The sequence below is a fragment of the Sitophilus oryzae genome, unplaced genomic scaffold (genome assembly GCF_002938485.1).
Source record: "Sitophilus oryzae breed Bouriz unplaced genomic scaffold, Soryzae_2.0 scaffold_1385_pilon_pilon, whole genome shotgun sequence".
Classification (NCBI taxonomy): Eukaryota; Metazoa; Arthropoda; class Insecta; order Coleoptera; family Curculionidae; genus Sitophilus; species Sitophilus oryzae.
This window is the reverse complement of record NW_022146043.1, coordinates 22702-45112: the sequence shown is the minus strand read 5'-3', so window position 1 is coordinate 45112 and position 22411 is coordinate 22702. Positions and strand designations below refer to the sequence as shown.

Below are 22411 nucleotides of genomic sequence, written 5' to 3'. Positions count from 1 at the left end.
ACATCAATTGATATTATAAATAATTTACCATAAAACATCGCCAATTTTAGTTTTAAAAATCCTCCACAAATAAGGATAAACAACATCATTCCTTAAAATGGATTCACGGGAATAAAGCATTTAAGAATATGGATGTTTCATATGCATACATTTTTTTTTATTCAGCCTCTGTTCCAAGAAAAACTTCGCTCCCGATTTCCAAGACGTCAACGCTAAAAAAGGCGCTTCTAAACCGGATGGATCTTGTCGTTTTTTCATCCCATCACCAGATAAAGATGGAAGAAGCCGAGATAGGAAAAGGCCCGATATGGGGAAGGTTAAAAGTCTTTGAAACTGGAGCTTTTAGATTTTTCCCGAAACAACGCTTGTTAGATTTGGAAATACGACGTCGTCGCAGACAAATGTATTTATAATAGATGGTGTAGGTTAAAGAAAATTTCCTACATTTGGAAAAAGAAAAGGGTAAAGTAATTTTAACGTTTGGATTAAGTTAAAATAGCAACAGAGTTAAATAAGAAAAACTACAAAACTATACTGTTATTTTACTAACTTATTAAAACAATTAAATCAAATATGTACTTATATTTTTTTTATATAAAACAAACATATCATTAAAAAATACTATTTCAAAAGCTATTATAAATGTGAATTTTATCAAAATTTTAAGGTATAGTAGTAGGTTTTTATTTGTGCAGCATATTTTAAATTAAATAGTGCTACAATATACTCTTTTATCAGACTTTATATTGTTCGTAAAATATAAATAATAGACTTTTTAAAGAGAGATTTTAAATTTACCAGCACCACTTTTGTAGAAATATACAAAAGCTTTCAACACATAAAGTAGCAGTACAATAACTTATTATAGCTCCCAAAGCTGTTATTTAGTTTAATAAAAAACTGCAAGTAGATAATAAAATTTTAATTCTCTAACCAAATACAATTGGCCATTACATCAGAAAAAAAACGACCCTAGATGGCGGCGAATTTTAATAGACCTCTCAAATCATTTTAGCTCAAAACATTTTGCGGCAGCGTAAGATTTATTTCCCTGATATTTATATTTACGGTCTATCCCAAATAGGTTGTGAAAATGTATTATACCGCCTACGTTATTGTTCTATACATAGCCTTTGGCAGCAATAAAATAAAACCGGTATATCTTCAAAAAAGTCTTTCGCTATTTGCACTATAAGAAAATCTACAAAATAAAACAGTTATTTGTTGTAAACAATGCTGCGTTAATCCAACCGAGACAAACTTGTCAGGAGTGATTTACTAATATTAAATAATTATTATATTTTGTGCAGATTTTCTTACAGTGCAAATAGAAAAATATTCAAAGGACCTTTTTGAAGAAGTGAATGAATGACATATAGGTATAGACATTTTTCAAAACAGTTATAATCAAATACCTATTGTGAATTTTTAGTTTATATTCTGTTTTCTATTTTTCTTTTTTTTCAGTACTTATCAGACTATGAAACACATTTTCTATTAATAATTAATACAGCTAAATCTGACACTGCGCAAAAGACTTTTGGACAATGATGGTTTTGACATACAAGTATTTTATAATTTCATAAGCTTCTAAAAATCTCGTTTATAAAGTTGGAAACAATAAACTATTGAAATTGTGGCATTTCAAATTTTATATACCACATATATATCAAAAAACGTTTTTACCCCCAAAATATATGTTATGAAGAAATAAACACATATGTTGATTATGCGAGGTGAAATCTTGCTAAATATTTGTTGTGGTAACAAGTTAACCATATGGGGATTCGCCCTGTTGGACGCCACGCATAATTCAAAACTTGCAAAGTCTTTGGGCAAATTCCGAGGATAATTGGAGTTGTTTTGGGGGGATTGTACGTCAGTTTGCGGTTTCATGCCCACTGAATAATCGATATTCGCTTGGCATTCCTTTAGAGGCAGTTAATAGCTATTATCAATTCAACACTATTTGTTTACTAAAATGTATTGGGTTAGTTATATTGTATTTAGTTACATAGGTAGTATATATCTGGAAATTTTGGAAATATCATGACAATCTTATTTAAATAGTATTGAGATTACCACAATACTTTTTAAATAATATGTCTATACATTTGTGGCGGGGTTCATTTCTTGAGAAGAATTCTGAGTTTTTAGCCACTAGAAAAAATAAGCAAAATAAAAAAGGATTTGAAGGACATGTTTGAAAAAGTGACATATAATGCTGTTTTAATATAAATATTATTTTCGATTTATTTATGTAATCTGTACATTTTCTGTTTCCTCAATAGCCTGCAAATTTTGTGGAATACCACCCGAAATACACACTTTTATACAAATGTCTAATAATGTTAACGCTTAAATTTATTTAAGAGAAGAATACATTTTGTACCTAACCAACAATTCATATTTTAGTGGTTTACAGTAATTTTGTTAAATTATATGAATACTCTCGTTGATTATTGGCTTGAAATAAATATGACAATGTGCTCCAATGAAAATGCGAGTTGCTTAACTCTCTAATAATTCTAATTCTGAGTTAGCAAATTAGCTAGATGCTTTACCTAGACCGTTATTCAGAAGCTACAAACCTATCGATGAAAACATGCATGACAATTTACTTTCCAGCACACAACCAGAGGATATTATACTCTGTTTTTTTTCTCAGGTAAGATTTCGACAGACGATGACAGAAAAAAAGCGAATGACTTCCATACCAATCCATTTATTTCACTAAAAAAAGTTTCTAATATTTTTTAAGTTAACTACGGATGGGTTTATAAATAAATACGTCATGCGTTGTCTCTTGTTTTTAATCAATTTTATTGGTTTATTTCAAAAATGACTGATAATATTTCAATATTATTGGTTTGACGCAACGATGAACGACAAACGGACGCTTATGCGTATGAACTCGACTTAAGATTATTGAGAGTTGTCAAAGTCTTGCCAAATTATAGGTTATAATTTTGTGTCAAATTATGACAAATAGAAATGATAAATATTTTGCATTTTGCATTTTGGACTGTGTTGTTACTTGTGTTTCATGTTTTTTTTAAAATTAAGTGGAGAAAAACTCGAGGGAAAATTAAGTGTTGACCCAGACCACAGTTTACAGTTAATATTCGGTGCACAGAGACCGCCAGAGACACAGTTTGCCAGAGACTATGAAAGACACAAATAAAGTTGTATACCATCTCGTACATGGTACCAAAAACTGGAGTATCTGTAAAATAACATCACACGATAGGTAAATAAAATAAAACATTTTAGTACTGCAGAAAAAAATAAGATTAAATTTAATTAACCAAGATTAGATTTTTTCAGTTTCATACAGTTTTTTTTTCACAATATTTTGAAGTAATCACTTGTCACTCAAAATTTAAATATATTAATTATGCGTTCCAATTGTACCAACTTATTTCTTTGTAAAATAAAATACACTACTTTGAAATTAAAACGACAGACACATCTATCAGTGTCAAGGATTTTGTCGTTGGACAGACTTTAGTACCCAGTTACAGTATCAAGTTTATTATAATGATTTTCTTAGCTTTAAATCAAATGACGCCAATTTGACGCCATCCTTACCACTTCTTTTTCTCGCTACCTCGTGCGTCAACCTTTGATCTACCTTGACACGCAGAATACTTTGCAAGAGACATGCAGTTTTTTTGTTATTCATTTCATGTTCAATTCAAGATTTTTCATTCACAAAGATTATAAATATTTAGTAATTCTTCAGATAATCTGAGTACATTTTGTGAACCTTCCGGCATTGTCATCTCTTAAACAAATTCATAAAATTATTTAATGTTTTAGTCTAATTCTCATTAACTGTCATTCTCTGGTAAACTATAGCAATTAGAGCATTCTCAGTTCTATTTCTTCTACTCTATCACCGACATAAGAAGACCCATTACCACGATAACGGCCAAACAAAGAGCCAATGGGACCCTTCGACGTTGCCGATATTTCATCGAATTAGAAATGAGCAGGAGCCAATCAATTTCCGTTCAAATAGCGAAGTTTACTTTGTCCGGTATTGTGTGCCGTATTATTTTAGCACTAGCTTAATGAGTTTGTTCTGCAAGAACTAAATAGGCAGTCGGTGCCTTTGAACGGTGAAAAATCACGTTAGAACATAGGTCGATAATCGAAATTTCCACTTTGAGATCCGCTTCAAAAAGTACGACGTCCCTTTAACTTTAATTAATTAACGTTTTTTTTCAATCCGGCACTGTTCGTTTATTTATCGAGTGGAATTTTTTTAAAAATTAACGAAGTTTAGTTACTAATTGGATTGTAGTTTTCTTTAGAAAAGTGTATTGTTATATTTTTCTTGTTTTATTAATAAACTAAAGGTTCTTTTACAGGAAAAGGCAAACTTATTCGTTAAGAAGGCATAAGGAAATACACTAATTGAAGAACATCTTTTTCCCCTCAAGAAGTTCGAGGAAATAAGTGAGAAAACAAAGTGCTCGTTACATAATCAAAAAATTAAATAGACATATACTACGAGAGGATAAAATATAATTTGCAATATTAATGGTATACTCTTTTTTTTAATCAACTAGTGCTTACATTTTTTATGAATATCTTCTAAAATTATAATTATGTATCTTCAAAAAATATTGTTACATCCGAAATAGCCCAAGTTATGTCCCCACTAGCAAACCCGGTGCGTAAAACTATGCTCGCTACCGTAGTAAAACTCATCTAAAAAGTTTTATTAGCTTCAATTATAAATTATAATACAAGCTAGACCTTCTGAAGATATCATAATATTTACTTTTTCATTTTTTTTATAAGCCGATTATTTACGATATTTCCCGATGGTGGCAGCACCGGCGGAGAATGCACCAAGCCAATAAAATAAAATTATTGAAATCTTTTAAACATTATTTTATTGTTCTATTTATTATTATTATTATATTAATTCAGCTAATTTGTTCTCGTTTATATAACAAAAGACCAGTTTTACTTTACCAACATATTATTTTAATTTCGGCCAAGTTTACATTTCGAATTTACTTAATACCGATATACTCGTAATAAAGCGTACAATCAGTTAAATTATTTATTTTAATGTTTCAGTACGAAATCGCTTTGTAAACTCAGCAAAAATTTAAATAAATAATTTTAGCAATTTTACAGTACACCACCGTTGCTGTTTTGAATAAATTTTAATAATTTTCAAACAATAATTATAAATTCTATGTAAATAAGTAGGTACGTGAAAATTATACAGAAAAAAATGTTTATTTTGCTTGGCTGAGCATTGGTAGATTCTAATAGTCTAAGAGTATTGGTAGATTCTAATAGTCTACATAAAAAACCTTATCATGGTTAAATGTCTTCTTGTGGTCCATATGTTATTTTTTTATGTATTTTGTTTTGATGTATACGATGATTTTTTTTGTCAAAATTCCATGCCTCTTTCGCGTTGTCTGCCGGTGGTTTCTTAATAATAAATAAAATCTATCTGGCAATTATAACTCGTGTACCTTATAATATTTTTAGTGACAAAATTTCACCCTTTCGATTGGCCGCCCCCGCTTTAAGCCCCGGGATCGCGTTGGCAGACATGGCTATTTCACAATGGCTACACAAAAGGATACTTCACAAAAAAAATAGCCATGTAACGATGATAAGGTTTTTTTATGAGTCAGCTCTCCGTCTATAAAGGTTGAGAATGTCTAGAAATTAGTTTTTTTTATATATAAATACCTTGTAACTTCGATCACACTATTAATTCCTTCCATTAATAATATTTTTAAAACGACTAACAGTTTTTGAGGAAGAAGCAATGCACCGAATGACTGTAAAAAAAATCTAATCGCCTAAACTTTGAAGGAATGATGATAGGTTAATGTACAGGGTGGGTCAAATTCGACGCTTTTAAATGGAAACACCCTTTTCTATAGCAGATAGACAAAAACTAATATCGGTGTCTGGAGCTCAATTTTCATCAAAAACATGATGGTGAAAACCGCACATCAATATCTGTTACCCTTTAGGAGTTACAGGGTGTTTTTCAAAAATATGCATTTTTAACTAATCGGTGTAACTTTTTTGCTATGGAAAATTTTGTATTTCTATGAAAACATTTCCAAAGCACCTTTTTACGTTGAATTTATTGGTATAAGTACAATTTTTTTAAAATTAATAATTTAAGAGTTAACAGAAAAATTGATTTTTTATTTGGGACACCCTTTATATTTTTAATTAACCGAAAAGAATTTAAAATTACCTTTCCAAAAATATAGCACACTTGATATTTTGTTATATTCCCCGTCGAAATACAGAATTTTTAAAAGTTCGCCACTTTTAACTAGTATTTTATTTTAGTTATTGATGATATGCCCTTTAATGGAACTCGAAAACATATTTTTCCAGCAAGAAGAGTCACCGCCTCAGAACGCTGAAGTTATCAGCAAATTTTTGCAGCCAATTTCAAGAATAATTGAATAGCTAACCAAGATCCCAGCCGTTGGCCGTCGAGGCCACCTGACTTAGTGTCCATGGATCTAATCCTATGGATATTTGCGGAAGAATAAAGGTTCCTTATTCTTCCGTATAATCTAGACAAGAATTAGAAATATTTAGCAGTTATGAGAGGATATCTTTCACCCCTACTGAGTTAATGAATTCCGCGAGAAATGTTCAGAAACGGCCCTGTCTGTCCATAACAGAAGATGGTCGATATAACAGAAGACGGTCGAACACTTGCAGCAAAATCTCATGTCTTGGTTTGCTATTTATTTTTATTGTTATCAGATATAGTTTAAATGTGTTGATGTTGGTTAAATATATTTTAAATTGTTATAAAATTCTGCATCTCTCATAGCAAATATTATTTTCGTTTTAATTGATGCTCACAGCTAGAATTTTTTTGCAAAGCCTACTTATTTAAAGCGGGCGAATTTTTGTATACTCTATCTCTCGAAGAGGAATCGAGCAAAATATCAAGTGTGTTATATTTTTGGAAAGGTAATTTTAAATTATTTTCAATAAATTAAAGATATACAGGTTGTCTCATATAAAAAATCAAATTTTCTGTTGATAATTCTTAAATTATTAATTTTAAAAAATTATACTTAAACCATTAAATTCTACGTAAAAAGGTGCTTTGGAAATGTTTTCATAAAAATGCAAAATTTTCCATAGCAAAAAAGTTACAGCGATTCGTTAAAAATGCATATTTTTGAAAAACACCCCGTAGCTCCGAAACGGTAACAGATATCGATATGCGGTTTTCACCATCATGTTTTTGACAAAAATTGAGCTCCAGACACCGATATTAGTTTTCGTCTATCTCCTATAGAAAAGGGTGTTTCCATTTAAAAGCGTCGAATTTGACCCACCCTGTATATTTAATATAACGTATTTAACCTAAAAACCTAATCAGTAATTATCAATTCCCAGTTTGTCAAAGAATGACTAGAGAAGCCGAAAAAACTAAGGAAAGAAAATAAAGTTCTCCAACCAGCTCACCAAGGGTTAAAAGGTAAAGAAAAAGCTAATTTTGACACCGTTTTTTATCTAGCCAGAAAAGGAGCGAACATTCCAATAACTAGACCAGAACCGTTCTGCTTCCTAAGTGGAAAACAACCTGGAATGGGAATCTCTCAAGACTTAAACGACAGAGAACCATCAAATATTTTCTTTGATTTAAGTAAGAATAGTCTTCGGATTGTCATGGGGTCTTTAATAGGACATTGTCTCCTTAATGAACATCTCATTAGATTGAAGCTGAGAAACAACGGCCAATGCAGATTCGGCGGGGAAAATGGGAAAACATGAGAACACCTCATCACTGAGTGCACCGAGACCACAACCATTTTTACTATAAACATGAGTTATGTCTGATGAGTTATAACGCAAGAAAGGGGGTCATCATAGATCTATATGGTCGTGGTGATGAACTTTCCCTCTCACATACAATCTAAAATAATATCTGAAAATTTAATTGACACACTTTTAATTTATGATTGCATGGCATTTCTGTATTACTCTATCGATTAGATAGTTAAAAATTGATAATTTAAACAATTTTTTTCAGTTAATCCATTACATAAACCACTGTTACGCCATCAGTGCAGGTTACTTCATTCCTTACATCTACCTTTTTTCTTCATTTAAACGAATGTAATTATAACCTAAATTATGTAAAGCCACTTAAAATTTACGAACCTCTTAGAACTCTGCCATCCCCCACAATTTACATAAGTTGTTTCTTTTACTTCCTTCAGAGTGAAAGCAAAATGGCGACGGTGGGGAACAGGTCCACGCAAAATTGCTCGAAAATGTTTTGCTGGTTGAATTAATTAAGAGCTGTTTACGAAATAAAATTAACGGCTTTTTCTTCTGCTTAAAAGAGGGTTCATTTTTCTCGCAAGAACGATTTTGAAAACGTTTAAGACTGGTAAAATTTATTTTATTTAATTTAATTTTGGTTATACACGAATTTATTCTCTAACATTTGAATATTATGAAAGTATGGAATAAATTTAATATTTTAATAAATACATATTTTAAATTAATTTTCTTAGCTCTAAATAATGTACTGTATGATCGAAGAAAAGGCGTCAAAGACGGGGAATGGAAATCGATACAAAATTTGGCGACGTCAATCTCTAAATATCCTTGTTAAAATTAACACAATTATAAAAAGAAAAACTAAAATTAACACTAATTATAAAAAGATTAAAAAAGCATAGAACATTTCCAGACACACAAATCTATTTCCAAAAAACATATTTTTCTGGAATTTTAAACCACACCATTTAAAAATCATTTTTACTCAGTATACAAATAAATTAGAACCTTGTTAGGATCAACTGGAAATAAGCGAAATTAAGAAATAGAAAGAAGAGGGGCAAAGTAATGACGTCTACGGCTTGACCTCGTCAAAATTATCATAGATTGTCATTCTCCAGCCGTCTTCGACACCGTTTTTCTTTTCGATCGGATGGTACTTTGTAACAATACCTGTATGTTTATAAATTTAGTTTAAATAAACTTTTTAGGCGAGACAAATTTTTAGAGGTTCCATAATTCTGTGACAGTGACAGTTGTATCTGTAATTTTATTCAGCAGTAAATTGTATTCTCTGTCATTTTTTGAATGTCATCTGTCAAAATCTTCCTTGATTCGTTGAAAAGGCCATATATTATGGAAAGTGTATTAGACATCATATTTTTTTCTGATTTCCTAAATACACACACACAATTTAATTTTAATAGTTGTATTTAATTTTCATAAAAAATGTGTATAACTAGTCCCTAATAAACTTTGAATATACCGGGTGTCCCGTTTAAAAAAAATACAGAGTTTGTTCCAATATCTGTGACATTTGAGAGCAGATTACATTTTTGGTAATAAACAATAAAATTTAACTAAAAATCTTTTTGTTTATAATGAATATATATGATCGTGCATAATTTAGTTAGAAACATCCCGAAAAATAAAAAGATTAGATGTCTTTTCTATGACAGATAAACAACACTTATGGAAATTTATATTACCATTAGTTTCTAACTGCAATAAACAAATTTCACTTGAGCATAAAATCTTTTTGATCATATGATACATTATATAGTAATTTCATAGACTGTTCGAAACATAGTATATCCACTGATTAAGAATATACAGTATAAATCTTTTCAGGCTTAAACTAAGAATAGATGTAAATTGAACATCTACATCCAAAAAAAAAATGAAAGAAACACCATTTCCGGTCGGGCGTTGAATTTTTCGCAGTTAGAAAAAATAAAAGAAGAAATCTACTTACATTCATCGTGATCTTTGGCGGTGACAGTGAGGACAGTGTGCTGAATGTCCTCGTTTTCGTCGACTTCCGCTTCGTACAGGGCTTTGTCGAAATACGGAGGATTATCATTCTTGTCAGCGATGCCGATACGAATGAATTTGGTTACTGGAAAAGAGAGAAAAAAACGCATTTGTTAGATGGAGGAAGTCAGGAAAATAGGGAGAAAATTAGACAGCTTCCTGATGCTCTTTTTGGGATATAAAGCCCTATAGAATACGTGGTGACAAAATATTCTTTTGTTCCTGTCTATAGGTACCCTACTTTTGGGTCGTTTCAGTTTCATAAAATATATAAGCCTAAAAATGTCTATACCTATGTGGCGGATTTATCTATCCAAAAAAAACCCATGGGTATTTCGCCATTAGAAGAAAATCTACAAAATAAAATCGTTATTTTTTGTAAACACTGCTGCGTTAATCCAACGGAGACTAATTGTCAGCAGTGGCTTACTAATAAACAAATTTGCCTAACGGACAAAAATGCTTAACATTTCGGAATGTATCTCTTTCCGTCGTCGGAAGCAAAAAATACAAAGAACAAAGAAAAAACTATTTAAAATATCTATGACAGATGCGTCTACAAAAACCGTTGACATTCTGTTAAAATGATATTATATCAAGTTAAACTTCAAAATTAGCAATTACTTTATAAACTACTACTTTACTTTTACTACCTGATAACAATAATTACTTAATAAGGTAAAACCGAAAAGCTTTAAAACTTTCTGTATGATTATTTATAATTTGTTTTTAATTTTTACGTATGTTATGTTTATTTATGTTATGTTCTTTTGAAATCAAAGAAGCGAGTGCCATACATTACTAACATCTACAGATGATTGAGCAATAAATTTATTTTTATTAGATTGTATTAAAAAAGCTTCTTTTATTTTTCTTTTAGAGGCTATCGCTTCTTTCATTATAATTTTTGCATTGTTAAAATCTAATAAACAAGCCTGTTATACAGGGTGGGTCTTAAATAAGTGCAAATATTTTTAGTCGTAGTATATTTCGACCCCAGAAACAGGATTATGATATTTTTTCCGCGAATTTTTTTTTTTAAATTTTGAATTTTTTGATAAAATTTTTCTATTTTTCAGGTAGGGTTTTCAGAATAGGTGCTTCAAAAGAAACTAAATAAAATAAACTGACCTGGTTTTACATCAGATCTCATAACTTTTTGTAGTGAAAGAATTGCGCTGCGAGACTTTGTATTTTTTACATTCTATGTTATTGATGGGAAATATTATGCACTATTGCCTTTGAACAACAGCACGATGGAGATTTATAGACGTAATCCCATCCAAAATTGTTTAACGTCGCTTAACTTTGGTGGTCGATCAGAAGACGGTTTTTCGAAAAAGCTCGATCGTTACCGACACGCTTTTCTACCCGTTTTACTACTTTAAGAAACTAATAAAATATGTGTAATGCATTTTAGAGTTTGCATAAAATATTTTATTTGTTCCTTTTATATCTCGTTCTGTACTAAAATATTTTATTAAGTTAAGCGCGCATTTTAAATCTTTAACCTTTTAGTTCACTATAACTAAATAAATTAAAAGACAAATAAAATAAAAAATATATGCTATAACAAAATTTTTATTACTTGGGTGATAAACTGTAGGGCATGCGAACCTGTAAAAATAGACTAAATTTAGGCTAAAATACGACCCATCCGGCGATGAAATAACTTGGAAAATTACCTGAAAATACGAACAACCTGCTTTATAAATATCCATCAAGCTTATGAAGATATGTTCATTATGGATGTGTGTTGTCATGAGAATATCGTAAACAATCGGCATATACAAATACGCGGGTTTAAATAGCGAGTATACGAAAAAAGGTTAATATAATAATTATTCTAAAAGTGTTAAACAGCCTCTACACTATGCGGAGAATTCTTCGAAGCAGGTCAAGGTCGCATTTCGTTGCCCTACATTGGTTCCATTTATTTCCAGTTGTCTTGACCCACTTCGCTTTGCCTCGACCTACTTTCGATTTTTAAAAGCGGCTGAAAACAACTCGTGAGGAGGGCGTGGGGGGATTTTTTTTGCGTTTACTGTTGCCTCGTTCAATTTTGTTTCGTTTTAAGCTATTTCCAAAACGTGGCGGTATCTGTACCCGAGGCAAAGGACCTTTTTTCATAAATCTCAGTGAAATAAGTAAACCTAAACGTTTCTAAAATAGCTGTTATTACGATGATATTTCATTAATTACATCTCGTTTTATGTTGATATACCGGGTGCGTCTCAAAAGTGGCTCACCCCTATAACTTTTTTATTTTTTTTAGTTAAAAAAACAAAATTTGGTACGTTAGTATATGACATAAATTAGGATTGATTGATATTGTTTTTTTTTACCCCCGGTATTTTTTGACTTTATTCAATAGAAAATAACACTCTGAATAGAATGACATATCATAATATGTCAACTTTTGGCATTTTTGCATATGATTTATTTGAAATTATAACTTGCGGTTCGTAACGAAAATTTGACTTGAAATACCAAGTGTGTGGTATCAAATTATTCGTAAAAAAATTCTTTTTCTAAATATGCTAATGAGCCACCCTCGTTCTATTTGAAAAAATTGAAATATGATTAAAAATACGATTTGAGCATTTTTTAACCGGCTAGGACAAGACACTAAAAACATTAGACGATCAAATCTATTTTTCCAAGGCTTCTTGATTAAGAATTAGTGTTTTTAACATAGTCATGGCACTCTAGATTGAGATTTAAAATACTTTTTTTTATTAAGCAAGAATGTCAAAAGTTCACATGTGATACGTCATTCTATTCAGAATATCATTTTCTATCGAATAAAGTAAAAATATACCCGGGGTGCCATTTGAAAATCAAAAATAGTAGTCATTTCCGGTGAAACAGGAAGTGACCAAAAACAATTGAATACGTCAATTAATCCCAATTTATTTTATATACTAACATACCAAATCTCGTTTTTTATCTCAAAAAAAAAATAAAAAAAGTTATAGGGGTGAGCCACTTTTGAGACGCACCCGGTATTGTAATTAATACTCGTAGTGTTAGACAATGATTAAAACTAAATATTCTTGTGTAACCTTAGAGGAATAGCCAATTTAATCTACCATCGGTAACTGTTTTCTAAATGCACTGTTTTTGATTTTTCGTATCAGTTTAACATAGTGGTATTACATTACTTACTATTCCATTACAAATTAATGATATTAATTCATGCTCCATGTTTACTTATTTATTCCATTACAAATTAATGATATTAATTCATGCTCCATGTTTACTTATTTTTCTGAAGCCACCACAACGTTTGACCTTGATTGCTTCGTGCTATTTCACAAAATAGTACGATAAATATAAGCCCGTTTTATAAAAATTAGTTCCCACGTTCCCGAGTTAATCTGGGTTAACGTTAAAGGAGTAACTTTTGTTTATACTTTCTAAAGATTGATTGCACACTATCCGTTCCGTTTCCCTTCCGTTCCATATCCTTTCCTTCCATACATTTTTTGGCGGACGGACTGAAGCGTATCGGAAACAGCGTTGTCAAGTTCTTACATTTGTACCAGCTCTGTTAAAGCTTTATTATTTTAGGACTATTTATTCTTTCGCCTCTTAATTAAAAATAAAGATACAAATTTTTAAAATAAAACTTTCGTAATGATATAAATTGTACAATAAAAAGTATGGAACTGATACGGAACGGAGCTTACGTATAGCGTCAATACAATAAAAATACGGAACGAATATTGAATGGAAACGGAAGGTATAGTGAGAATCAACCTTTATACATAAACAATAATATGGCAGTATGACAGACCGAGCGTTAGTGGTTAACTGTCATTGATTTATCGATTTCAAAAATATGAATTTTCGCACCGTTGCAGCTGAAATCCCTGAAAATTAGGCGCGCACGCCGGAACGAAAAAATCTTAATTCGATTAATTCGGCCAAATGAATTTCGAATGAAACTAATTTGAGCGGTAATTGTCCGAGAGAACGTTCGCTAAATAAATCATCGGCATAAAACAACACAATTCGCGGCCGGACGCGATTGTCCACCGCCAACTAATGATAAGCGTCGCTCGTTGTACCGCCATACCTAAGTATTATGCGAATCGAATACAAACGCAATCGAGCAGAAGACCGACCAATCGGCGAGCGACCATATTCGGACCTCTCGTAATACCTAATTGCTCCGCAGTCGAACAAAAATCTAATTACGGCCCGTGCGTTTGTTTCTATCTTGCTCTTTGTTTAGAGGCGTTATTATTGTCAGTAATGTCGGCTTTCATCAATAATCAATTCAAAATTTTAAATTTCGAAATCATAGAGCAATATGTTAGGCCTATGGATAGTCTGTTTATGACTTACTGTTTATCAATTTATTTGAAGGTAATTTGTAATATGAGTCAAAAAAGCATTACAGTATCACGTTAAAAAAAATTATTGTCAATCGCAAACCATCTTAAGTATACAAGGTGCTACAAATTCGAGGTACGAGCATTGGTATCTCGGCAACCGTAGACAACAGTTGCACTTTGGCATGTTCACCAAGATGCCATCCAAAAATTTTTAAAAATTTCAAGGATGGGTGAGTTTTTTGAAAATCAATTTTATTTTTTCCTGTCGTTACTTTTTACAAAATCCGAAAACTAAGTGCACATTCTCATATCCACTTTACGAAGACTACCTGATAATGTTTTTAGATTTACAAATTATCTGGTAATTTTTGAGATATAGAGGCCAACTTAATTTTTTTATTTGAGGTTTTGAAAGAACTCGGTCTTCTGAGTACAATGATATGCCACATTTTACTTTTTTTTGTTTTGAGTACCTTAATAACAACAAAACTATTTAATTATTATTTAAAATAATTTCAAGTTCGACTCTGGTTTTTTAAATTATTTAATTTAATTACCCAAGTAGTATTTTCACGACTTGCGATCACATGTTTACTAAACACAACGTTGGATTAGTTACAAAAAATAGTTAGCTCCGTACCTTGGGTATTAAAATAAATGTAAACGTTGTTGTAACGTTGTGCCGACGTTGAACTAGTACTACAACAAAGTAAAAGCTTCTGCGACGTCGAATAAACGTTGTCTTGTAACCTTTTTTGCTTAAATGATCTTTAGGTGATTGGGAAGAGTTTTCCGACGTCACTTTCAGGACCTATTCCAACGTTATGCAAACGTCGCCTGTTTTACTAATTCCAACGTTGTTTAGATTTCCTTATTCTTACGTTGGTAGGACGTCGAGCCACTACCTTTTTGCAACGGTATTGAACCATAACCTTAAATCTTAAATTTTCAGTTCATTATTCTGTTCAGTCAGACAGTTCAGTGCTGTTTTTGTTCTTATAAAACAACTTAATTAAAATGGGACGTAAGAAAAGCACATATAAAACAAAATTTAAATATACATGGACATATTACCGATACTTTTGTCCACTCTCTCGTTTATTTAGAATATAGAGGGCGGCACAAGCTAGACTCTAGGATGAAGGATGACTAAATTAGGCAATCTTGCGACTAGTATAATACCTGTTAAAACTGAACTGCGACTTTATTAGTCCAGTATGCGACTACTCGAACTACTCCATCTTAATCTCCAAAACAACAAAGTGAAAGCCGCCATGTTGTTGAATAAGAAAATGTTTCGGTTCCTAAAATAGCAATTCCTGCTTTTTGAATACATTAACTTGAAATATTTGACCCTAAACAACACGCGGAAACATTTTTTTTTCGACTGCGAATAAATTATTCTCATTTTACTAAAAAAAATTGAAGAATTTTTTTAAAACTTCTTTAATTTTAAGGCCCATTAGTATTTTTCAAAGTAGTAACAATACATTTATCAATAAAGTTGTTTGCGTTTAACTTTTTTGCCTTGGGTAACGAGTTAGTTAAAGTATTTCAATAATTATGATCTTCAAACATTCTCCACACTTAAATACTTTTGTTTTGTTTTCCTTTACTGCCATCTGCCATATTATGTCTCTAACTAAATCATAAAAATAATATTTTTACTATAATTATCCCAATTTAGGATAAAACGCGACTTAGACGCCATATTATTATAGTTTTGCATTTCTGTGAAATAGGATTTTAAACAACGTTGCAGTTTGTACTAAATTAGGCTGCTAGTCAACGTAGGTATCCAACGTCGTTTCGATCCAAAAATTATTCTCTAAACTAGTGCAGACCAGGGTTGGCACGAGGTTGTGACGACATTGCGCCCCGACGTTTGGTCGCGTGACACAACGTTGTCCCGACGTCCAAATGCTGCTTGGGTATATTCATCGCAACAATATTTATCAGCGCTAATTAACATTGAATAAGCAAAATCGAGCCGATTAGAAGATGCAAATGGATATTAATTGAATCTTCATTTAGTCAAGCAATTTAAAGATAATATTTTTTTTTAATACTTTTATTTTTTTTTATTGTGAATTGGAAATCTCAGTGTGCGATCTAATAATATGCATAATATTCATCGTAGTTATTATAAATAAATAAACTTCTACAAACTATTTTCTAATGCTCTACACGTTCGAAAGGGTTACCACCCTCCCTATTGCACATATTTATTTTTCGCTCAATTTTATTTATAACTCTTTGAATGTCTTCTTATACTTCCATGCATTCTGTACTCTTTATTGTAAATGTTGAGATGTATTACTTTCACTTAAGAAATGCTCCAATATGTTTGTATACTGAGGATATCCTAAAAACAAACAAAAGTTTCCCCTGTAATTTCATTCAAATAAGAGATTAGCTAGGTTTAATTTGAAATCTGTTATCAGAAAAATTAAAAAATTGTCTAGGTCCATTTCAAAAAAAAAATATAACAAAAATAGATTTTTTTCCTTTTAATTTAATGTTATTCGAAGTAGGTAACCAAATAAAAAGAACTGTAACAAAGAACTGTAACTATTCGCCTCAATCTATTGGTGCTTTCTCTTCTCTGAAGAATAAACTCCTTAAATAAAATTGTTCTGTTGTTCGGCACTACAACAGAGAAGTAAAGTCTATTGAGACCTACTGTTCATTTACTGTTCCGAACTAGAGTTGATTACGTTCTCTGCCAATCGCCAACGCGTTATTAAAGACCCGGTCGTCGCACACATTGCGGGCTGCCGCAGCGTCCAACTATTCTGAATAGAACAAAGCACCAAATTTACTCGTGGTTACGGTGTTTGCTAGTGCGTGCGATTTTTAAACATGCACGTAGGGTTTCATATTAGCTCATATTACTGATTAATGCATTGTTAACGTAATAATGTTAATCAGAATATGTTGACTTATTGATCGATATTGGAAGTTAGCTTTAAAATTTTTAATGCAAAAAAAATGTATTACAAAATAAATATATTATAATTAATAGAGAACCTTAAAATTTTGATGTATTTTAAAGTTTAATATAATGTTCTGGTGGGCTTTTTAAAAAAAATTTAATGATTTTTTAAGCAATTTCTAGTTGAATTATTTGAATTTTTAGTATCCCTTTCTAAATTAAAAATTTAAGTTGCCATCTCTCACTTATACGAAGAAACAAAATGTTGATATTTTGGTGAAAGTTTGCAACACCCTGGGGAGTATGTTCAAAACCGATTCGAGTACGATTTCGAAACGATCCCGAAATGCTGGTGGGAACAAACCTTATATTAGAGTTGCTTTACTATTCTGATTGTAATTTGATTATTTTAGCTTTATTTTTTAGGGCCTGAGGATGGGAATTAAATGAATCCCGAAACATGTCGCCCCAATTTTAAATCAAATTAAATTTTGAAGTAAACATTCTAAAAGATAGTGAGGTTTTTGAGTCCCCTACCCCTCGTCAGAGGTTTTACATTATTTTGATTTTATTTGCGGCTGCTCTAAATAATCCATTCGACGTCATTCCATATTTTTCTCCGAGGTTCTTCAGCCAGGATCTTCGTCTTCTGCCCCGACTACATCCCCCTTGGATTTTTCCTTCCATAATATTCTGGAGCAATAATTGGTATTTAGAACCTCTTATAACATGTGCAAAAGGTTCTAGTTTTTTCCTCCTAAGGGTTAGGTTAGGTTTCGATAGGTTATCGTCGCATTTTACGGATTTCTTGGCTCGATAGAGTTACAAATATCGAGGTGTAATATTGTCGAATCCCAACAGCACTATTTGAGAGGCTGTACAAGGCAAATATACTCAAGGTGGTTTGCCATTGCCTTCCTTGAGATGGCGGCTCGTTGGTCGCTCTATTTAGATAAATAAATATTTTTATTTAAATAAAAAAAAACCGACCGTACTGGCTGGGGATCGAACCCAGTACCTACCGCTCTGCAGATCGACACACTACCGCTGGAGCTACGGCCGGCCACAAAAAAAACACTAGTTTTTTTACAAACTAGTTTTTATTATATGGCTATTTTTAAGAGCTCAACTATTGTAAGCTGATATTTAATTTGACAGAAGTAAACAAGTAAGCCTAATTATATGTTTGTTATTAAAACTCCTTCATTTCCTGGATATATTACCAAAAAAAAACACACTCTCACCCGCCATAAATACACAATTTTTTCACTACCGGACTTTAGGGACCATTTTATTTAATACCACGGGACAGAGAAGTGAGTGAGTAAGCGTAATTGTTTGTTTGTGCTGTCGAAAATCTGACGGGATTTGCGATAGCACGCACCGCCACATTGAACCCACTCCCTTTTATTTTATTTTTTCAAAGCGATCCGGCCAACTGTTAGCACTGCTTTTATGTTTATCAAAAAGCGAATTCGCCGGCCGAGTTGTATTTTCAGCTTTTTTGCGGATTTTGCGATAGTTTTTTTTTTCGTATTTTTCCCCTTCTAATTTACGTACTGGTCGAGCCATTTGCGCATACAAAAAGATGATGAAATCATAAACGTAAATTCCGAAAGCTGCATATGTAGTAATATATTCAAACTCCATTGCTTTGTTGAATATTTGATGCATCATTAATGGGTTTTACGCTATAATATGTCGCATCATAAATCATTATTTATGTTTTGATATAATTAAATTGTGCAAACTATTTTCTATTTTTTTTGTGTCTACGTAGTTTATTTCAGCCTCTGTGATAAAATAGCCAAACAAGGCCCATTAATAAGACTATGGGTGGTCAACAAATCTCTAGAATGGCGGAGAAAAACAACAGGGCAGAAACAGCCTGAAAAAATTCATAGTAGAACATTCGCTAAAATTCACGGCAGATCGGATAAGTAAAGAGAGAAAGACAGTCAAAGATTGGGTATACTAACATCGCATTGTAAGCTGTGAAAAACAACAGGGCAGAAACAGGTGAAAAAATTCATAGTAGAACATTCGCTAAAATTCACGGCAGATCGGATAAGTAAAGAGAGAAAGACAGTCAAAGATTGGGTATACTAACATCGCATTGTAAGCTGAATAGGCATCTAAAGCTAATGGGACTGACCGACGTAGTCATGTGCAATGTGCAGGTTCTGTCAATCTGAAGAAAAAACGACAGAACTCATTTTATGTCGGTGCGATAGCCTGTGCCTAGCCAAATGTGCGGTTCTCTGTAATATGCAATGATAGGCCATCGACAGAGAGCTATATGGAGTAGGGTGAGCCAAAAAAACAACCTATGGAATTTATGGGTTAAAATGAACCTAATAACCGAGAAAAAAATATCCCCGGAAGGCAGGAATTTTAGCTCAATTTTAAAAAGTGTCGGAGAACATTTAAAGTATTCCATTTAAATAACACGTAAAAAATAAAATGTTCACCGACACCTTTTTAAATTGAGCCAAAAATCCTGCCTTCCGGGGATATTTTTCTCTCGGTTATTAGGTTCATTTTAACCCATAAATTCCATAGGCTATTTTTTGGCTCACCCTAATATAGAGGGTTCAGTCTCAAGCTGTCAAACTTTTTGAAAAGGATGGAACTAGAGAATGTAACCTAATGATCAGAAGAGAACCACTACAGATCTGAAAAGGTCGCAGTGGATCAGGCTGGTAGACACCTCGAAGAACCTAATCTAATATATTTTCAACCTTTTAGACTTATCCGTCATAAATATTACAATATAAAACAATAAACACACCAATTATTTTTATTGGCTATTTTATAATTCCGCAAGCAAATGGTGCCTAAAGCGTTGAGTGATTTTTACTTGGCTGAGAAAATCTGTAAACGGGTAAGGAGTCAATGAGAAGTTAGTGTCCGTGGTGCGTACACTCAGTGGAATTTTATACAAACGTATAGTACCTATGTATTAATTTTCTGTTTGAAAGGCAAAATACATCAAATAATATACTTATTACTATATTTTAATACGCATCATGATTACATTTAACAAGAGAGTGTATCACTAAAGTAAAAAAAATGTGGCGGATATCAAATAGTAATTTCAAACTTACTCTTTTTTAACAAATAAAAATATTTTTTGCATAGTTCAAGCATTCACGACACATTTTTCTTTAAGAAAATAGACATTTTATAATTTTGTCATAAATTTATTAGTATATGTATAACTTTAAGGTAGGAAATATCCCATTAAAGATTAGGCGACTTCAGGTTTAAGTAAGATGGCGCTGTGTGAATTTTACCTAGATTTTACTAAGAAGAGTAGATTATATGTAAATTTCTTAGTAAGATTTTCTTTCGGGGGCAATAATCCCAGAAAATTAAAACTACCCTCTGCTGCTTCATTCGCAATTCCAAAGGCAATTTTATTTTAATTAGTGAAACTGAAAAAACGGACATATCGGACTAATGGAAAGTCAGTGTAATTTTTTTTTCAGCAAAAAAGGAAAAGGTAGAATATAAAAAACACTGTCTTTCCTATAATTGGAAAATTATAACATGTATAATAAATTATGTTCCATGAAAAATATTTTGTTTTTTATACAATGATTAGAAACATAAAAACTAAGGTATGAACATTATATTGTAAATGTTCTACATATATTTAGGTAATTAAAATGTCATTGGTAATCCTAAATATATCGCTCGAGTCGATCTTATTTTAGTATCATTTGAAGGATATAGATAATCCAAGAACAAACAAACATCCTTTTAACAACATGATTCATTTTGTGCTTATTTTTTGACACTATCTGGTAACACGAAACCAATGGACACAAAATCAATATGTCACTTGGACCTATAAGGCAATTCGCGTGTAACAAATGTTTTATCAACGTATTCATGCAAATATGTATGACATGTGCAAGATGTACATTTGTTTTTTTTTAGAACTACTGATAAATACTATGTATAATAATAAATAAATATTATTTTGAAATCAATGTGAATTGTGTAAATATTTCATAAATTTATATAAAATTAATTTTCTTATATTAAGCATTAATTTAATAACAAATTAATATCATTTAACGGGGTTTTATTATTACATGTTGATATAAAACTTTACTATCCACTGTTTGTACTAAATTTGTTTAAAGTATAAAAATATTATTGGATGATAAAATATACTTATTACCTCAGAATAAATTATATATCTGTTTAAATAATGAATATTTTCCATAATTATATAATATCATTATTGCTGCTAATATATTTCAATATTAACGGTGACCAAAATAACATTAATAATAGAAAAGTTATTGTTACTGTAAATAATAGGTATAAAATGGTTTAATTACCGATATATTATCGATGTATAGTTGTTATAAAACGAAGTGTTATGAAGTAATAACGATTTCTAGTAAGTATTTATTAACAGACACTCGAAACGCATACGTTTTCATTAAATATCGTTATATAAAACTGGATTTCCCTTTATGCTTCTACCGTATGATCGAATAAAAATGGCGTCAGCGATGGCTATGAAATGAAGATCGCTCTCATTTTATATGTAAAATTATATGGAAAATGTCATCGATCGTCATTTCCAAGCCAACTGGACGTAATTTTTTTTTCGATCATACGGTATTACTAACCAAAGTAAACTTTCCGTCAAAAAAAAATTACCATATATTTTAAATACAATCATTAATTAAAACATTCCATTGTGAACTACTCAACAGATTATAATTATTATTACGCGTAGCTTTATCACAGAATTTAATTTTAAATAATTTAAGAATCATAGAAATTGAATATAAAGTATACTGCACAAGTAAAACTCTTTTTTATATGTACGGTTGGTGCTTATTTTTGTTTTACATTTGTATATTAAATAGACACAATAATAAAGTATATGTAAACTACTTGCACATTCTGTATAAAATTACTTTTGATTATATTCATAATAAATATTCTAAAAAGAATTGTTGTAATATTTTCATTAATTTTCCAGTGGTTTATTTTTTTAACAAACCAATATTGCCTTATAATATATACAGGGTGAATCTTAAAACAGTTCAAAAAAAGCAAGAACACGCTCATGAGGCTTTTTCGCACAAATTTTGTTTTAAAATTTCCTGTGTATTTTAGAAATCTTTTTAGAGCTGTCTGTTCACCGCAAATTTTTCCACTGTATAATTTCTTAATCTCTGCTATTACCATGGTTACGGCAATAAAAGGGATACATATGCCGAAAAAATGCGGTGACTTTTTAAATTTT

The 22411-nt window shown here is 31.3% G+C and overlaps 1 protein-coding gene across 1 annotated transcript in view; it reads right to left on the bottom strand.

Moving 5' to 3' along the window:
- LOC115875376 (neural-cadherin-like) overlaps positions 1–22411 on the bottom strand; it is a 125686-nt gene that overhangs the window by 91120 nt on the left and 12155 nt on the right. Inside the window, exon 2 of the mRNA XM_030890801.1 lies at positions 9797–9940. Coding sequence (XP_030746661.1) covers positions 9797–9940 — 144 coding nt within the window. The remainder of the gene's footprint in view (positions 1–9796; positions 9941–22411) is intronic.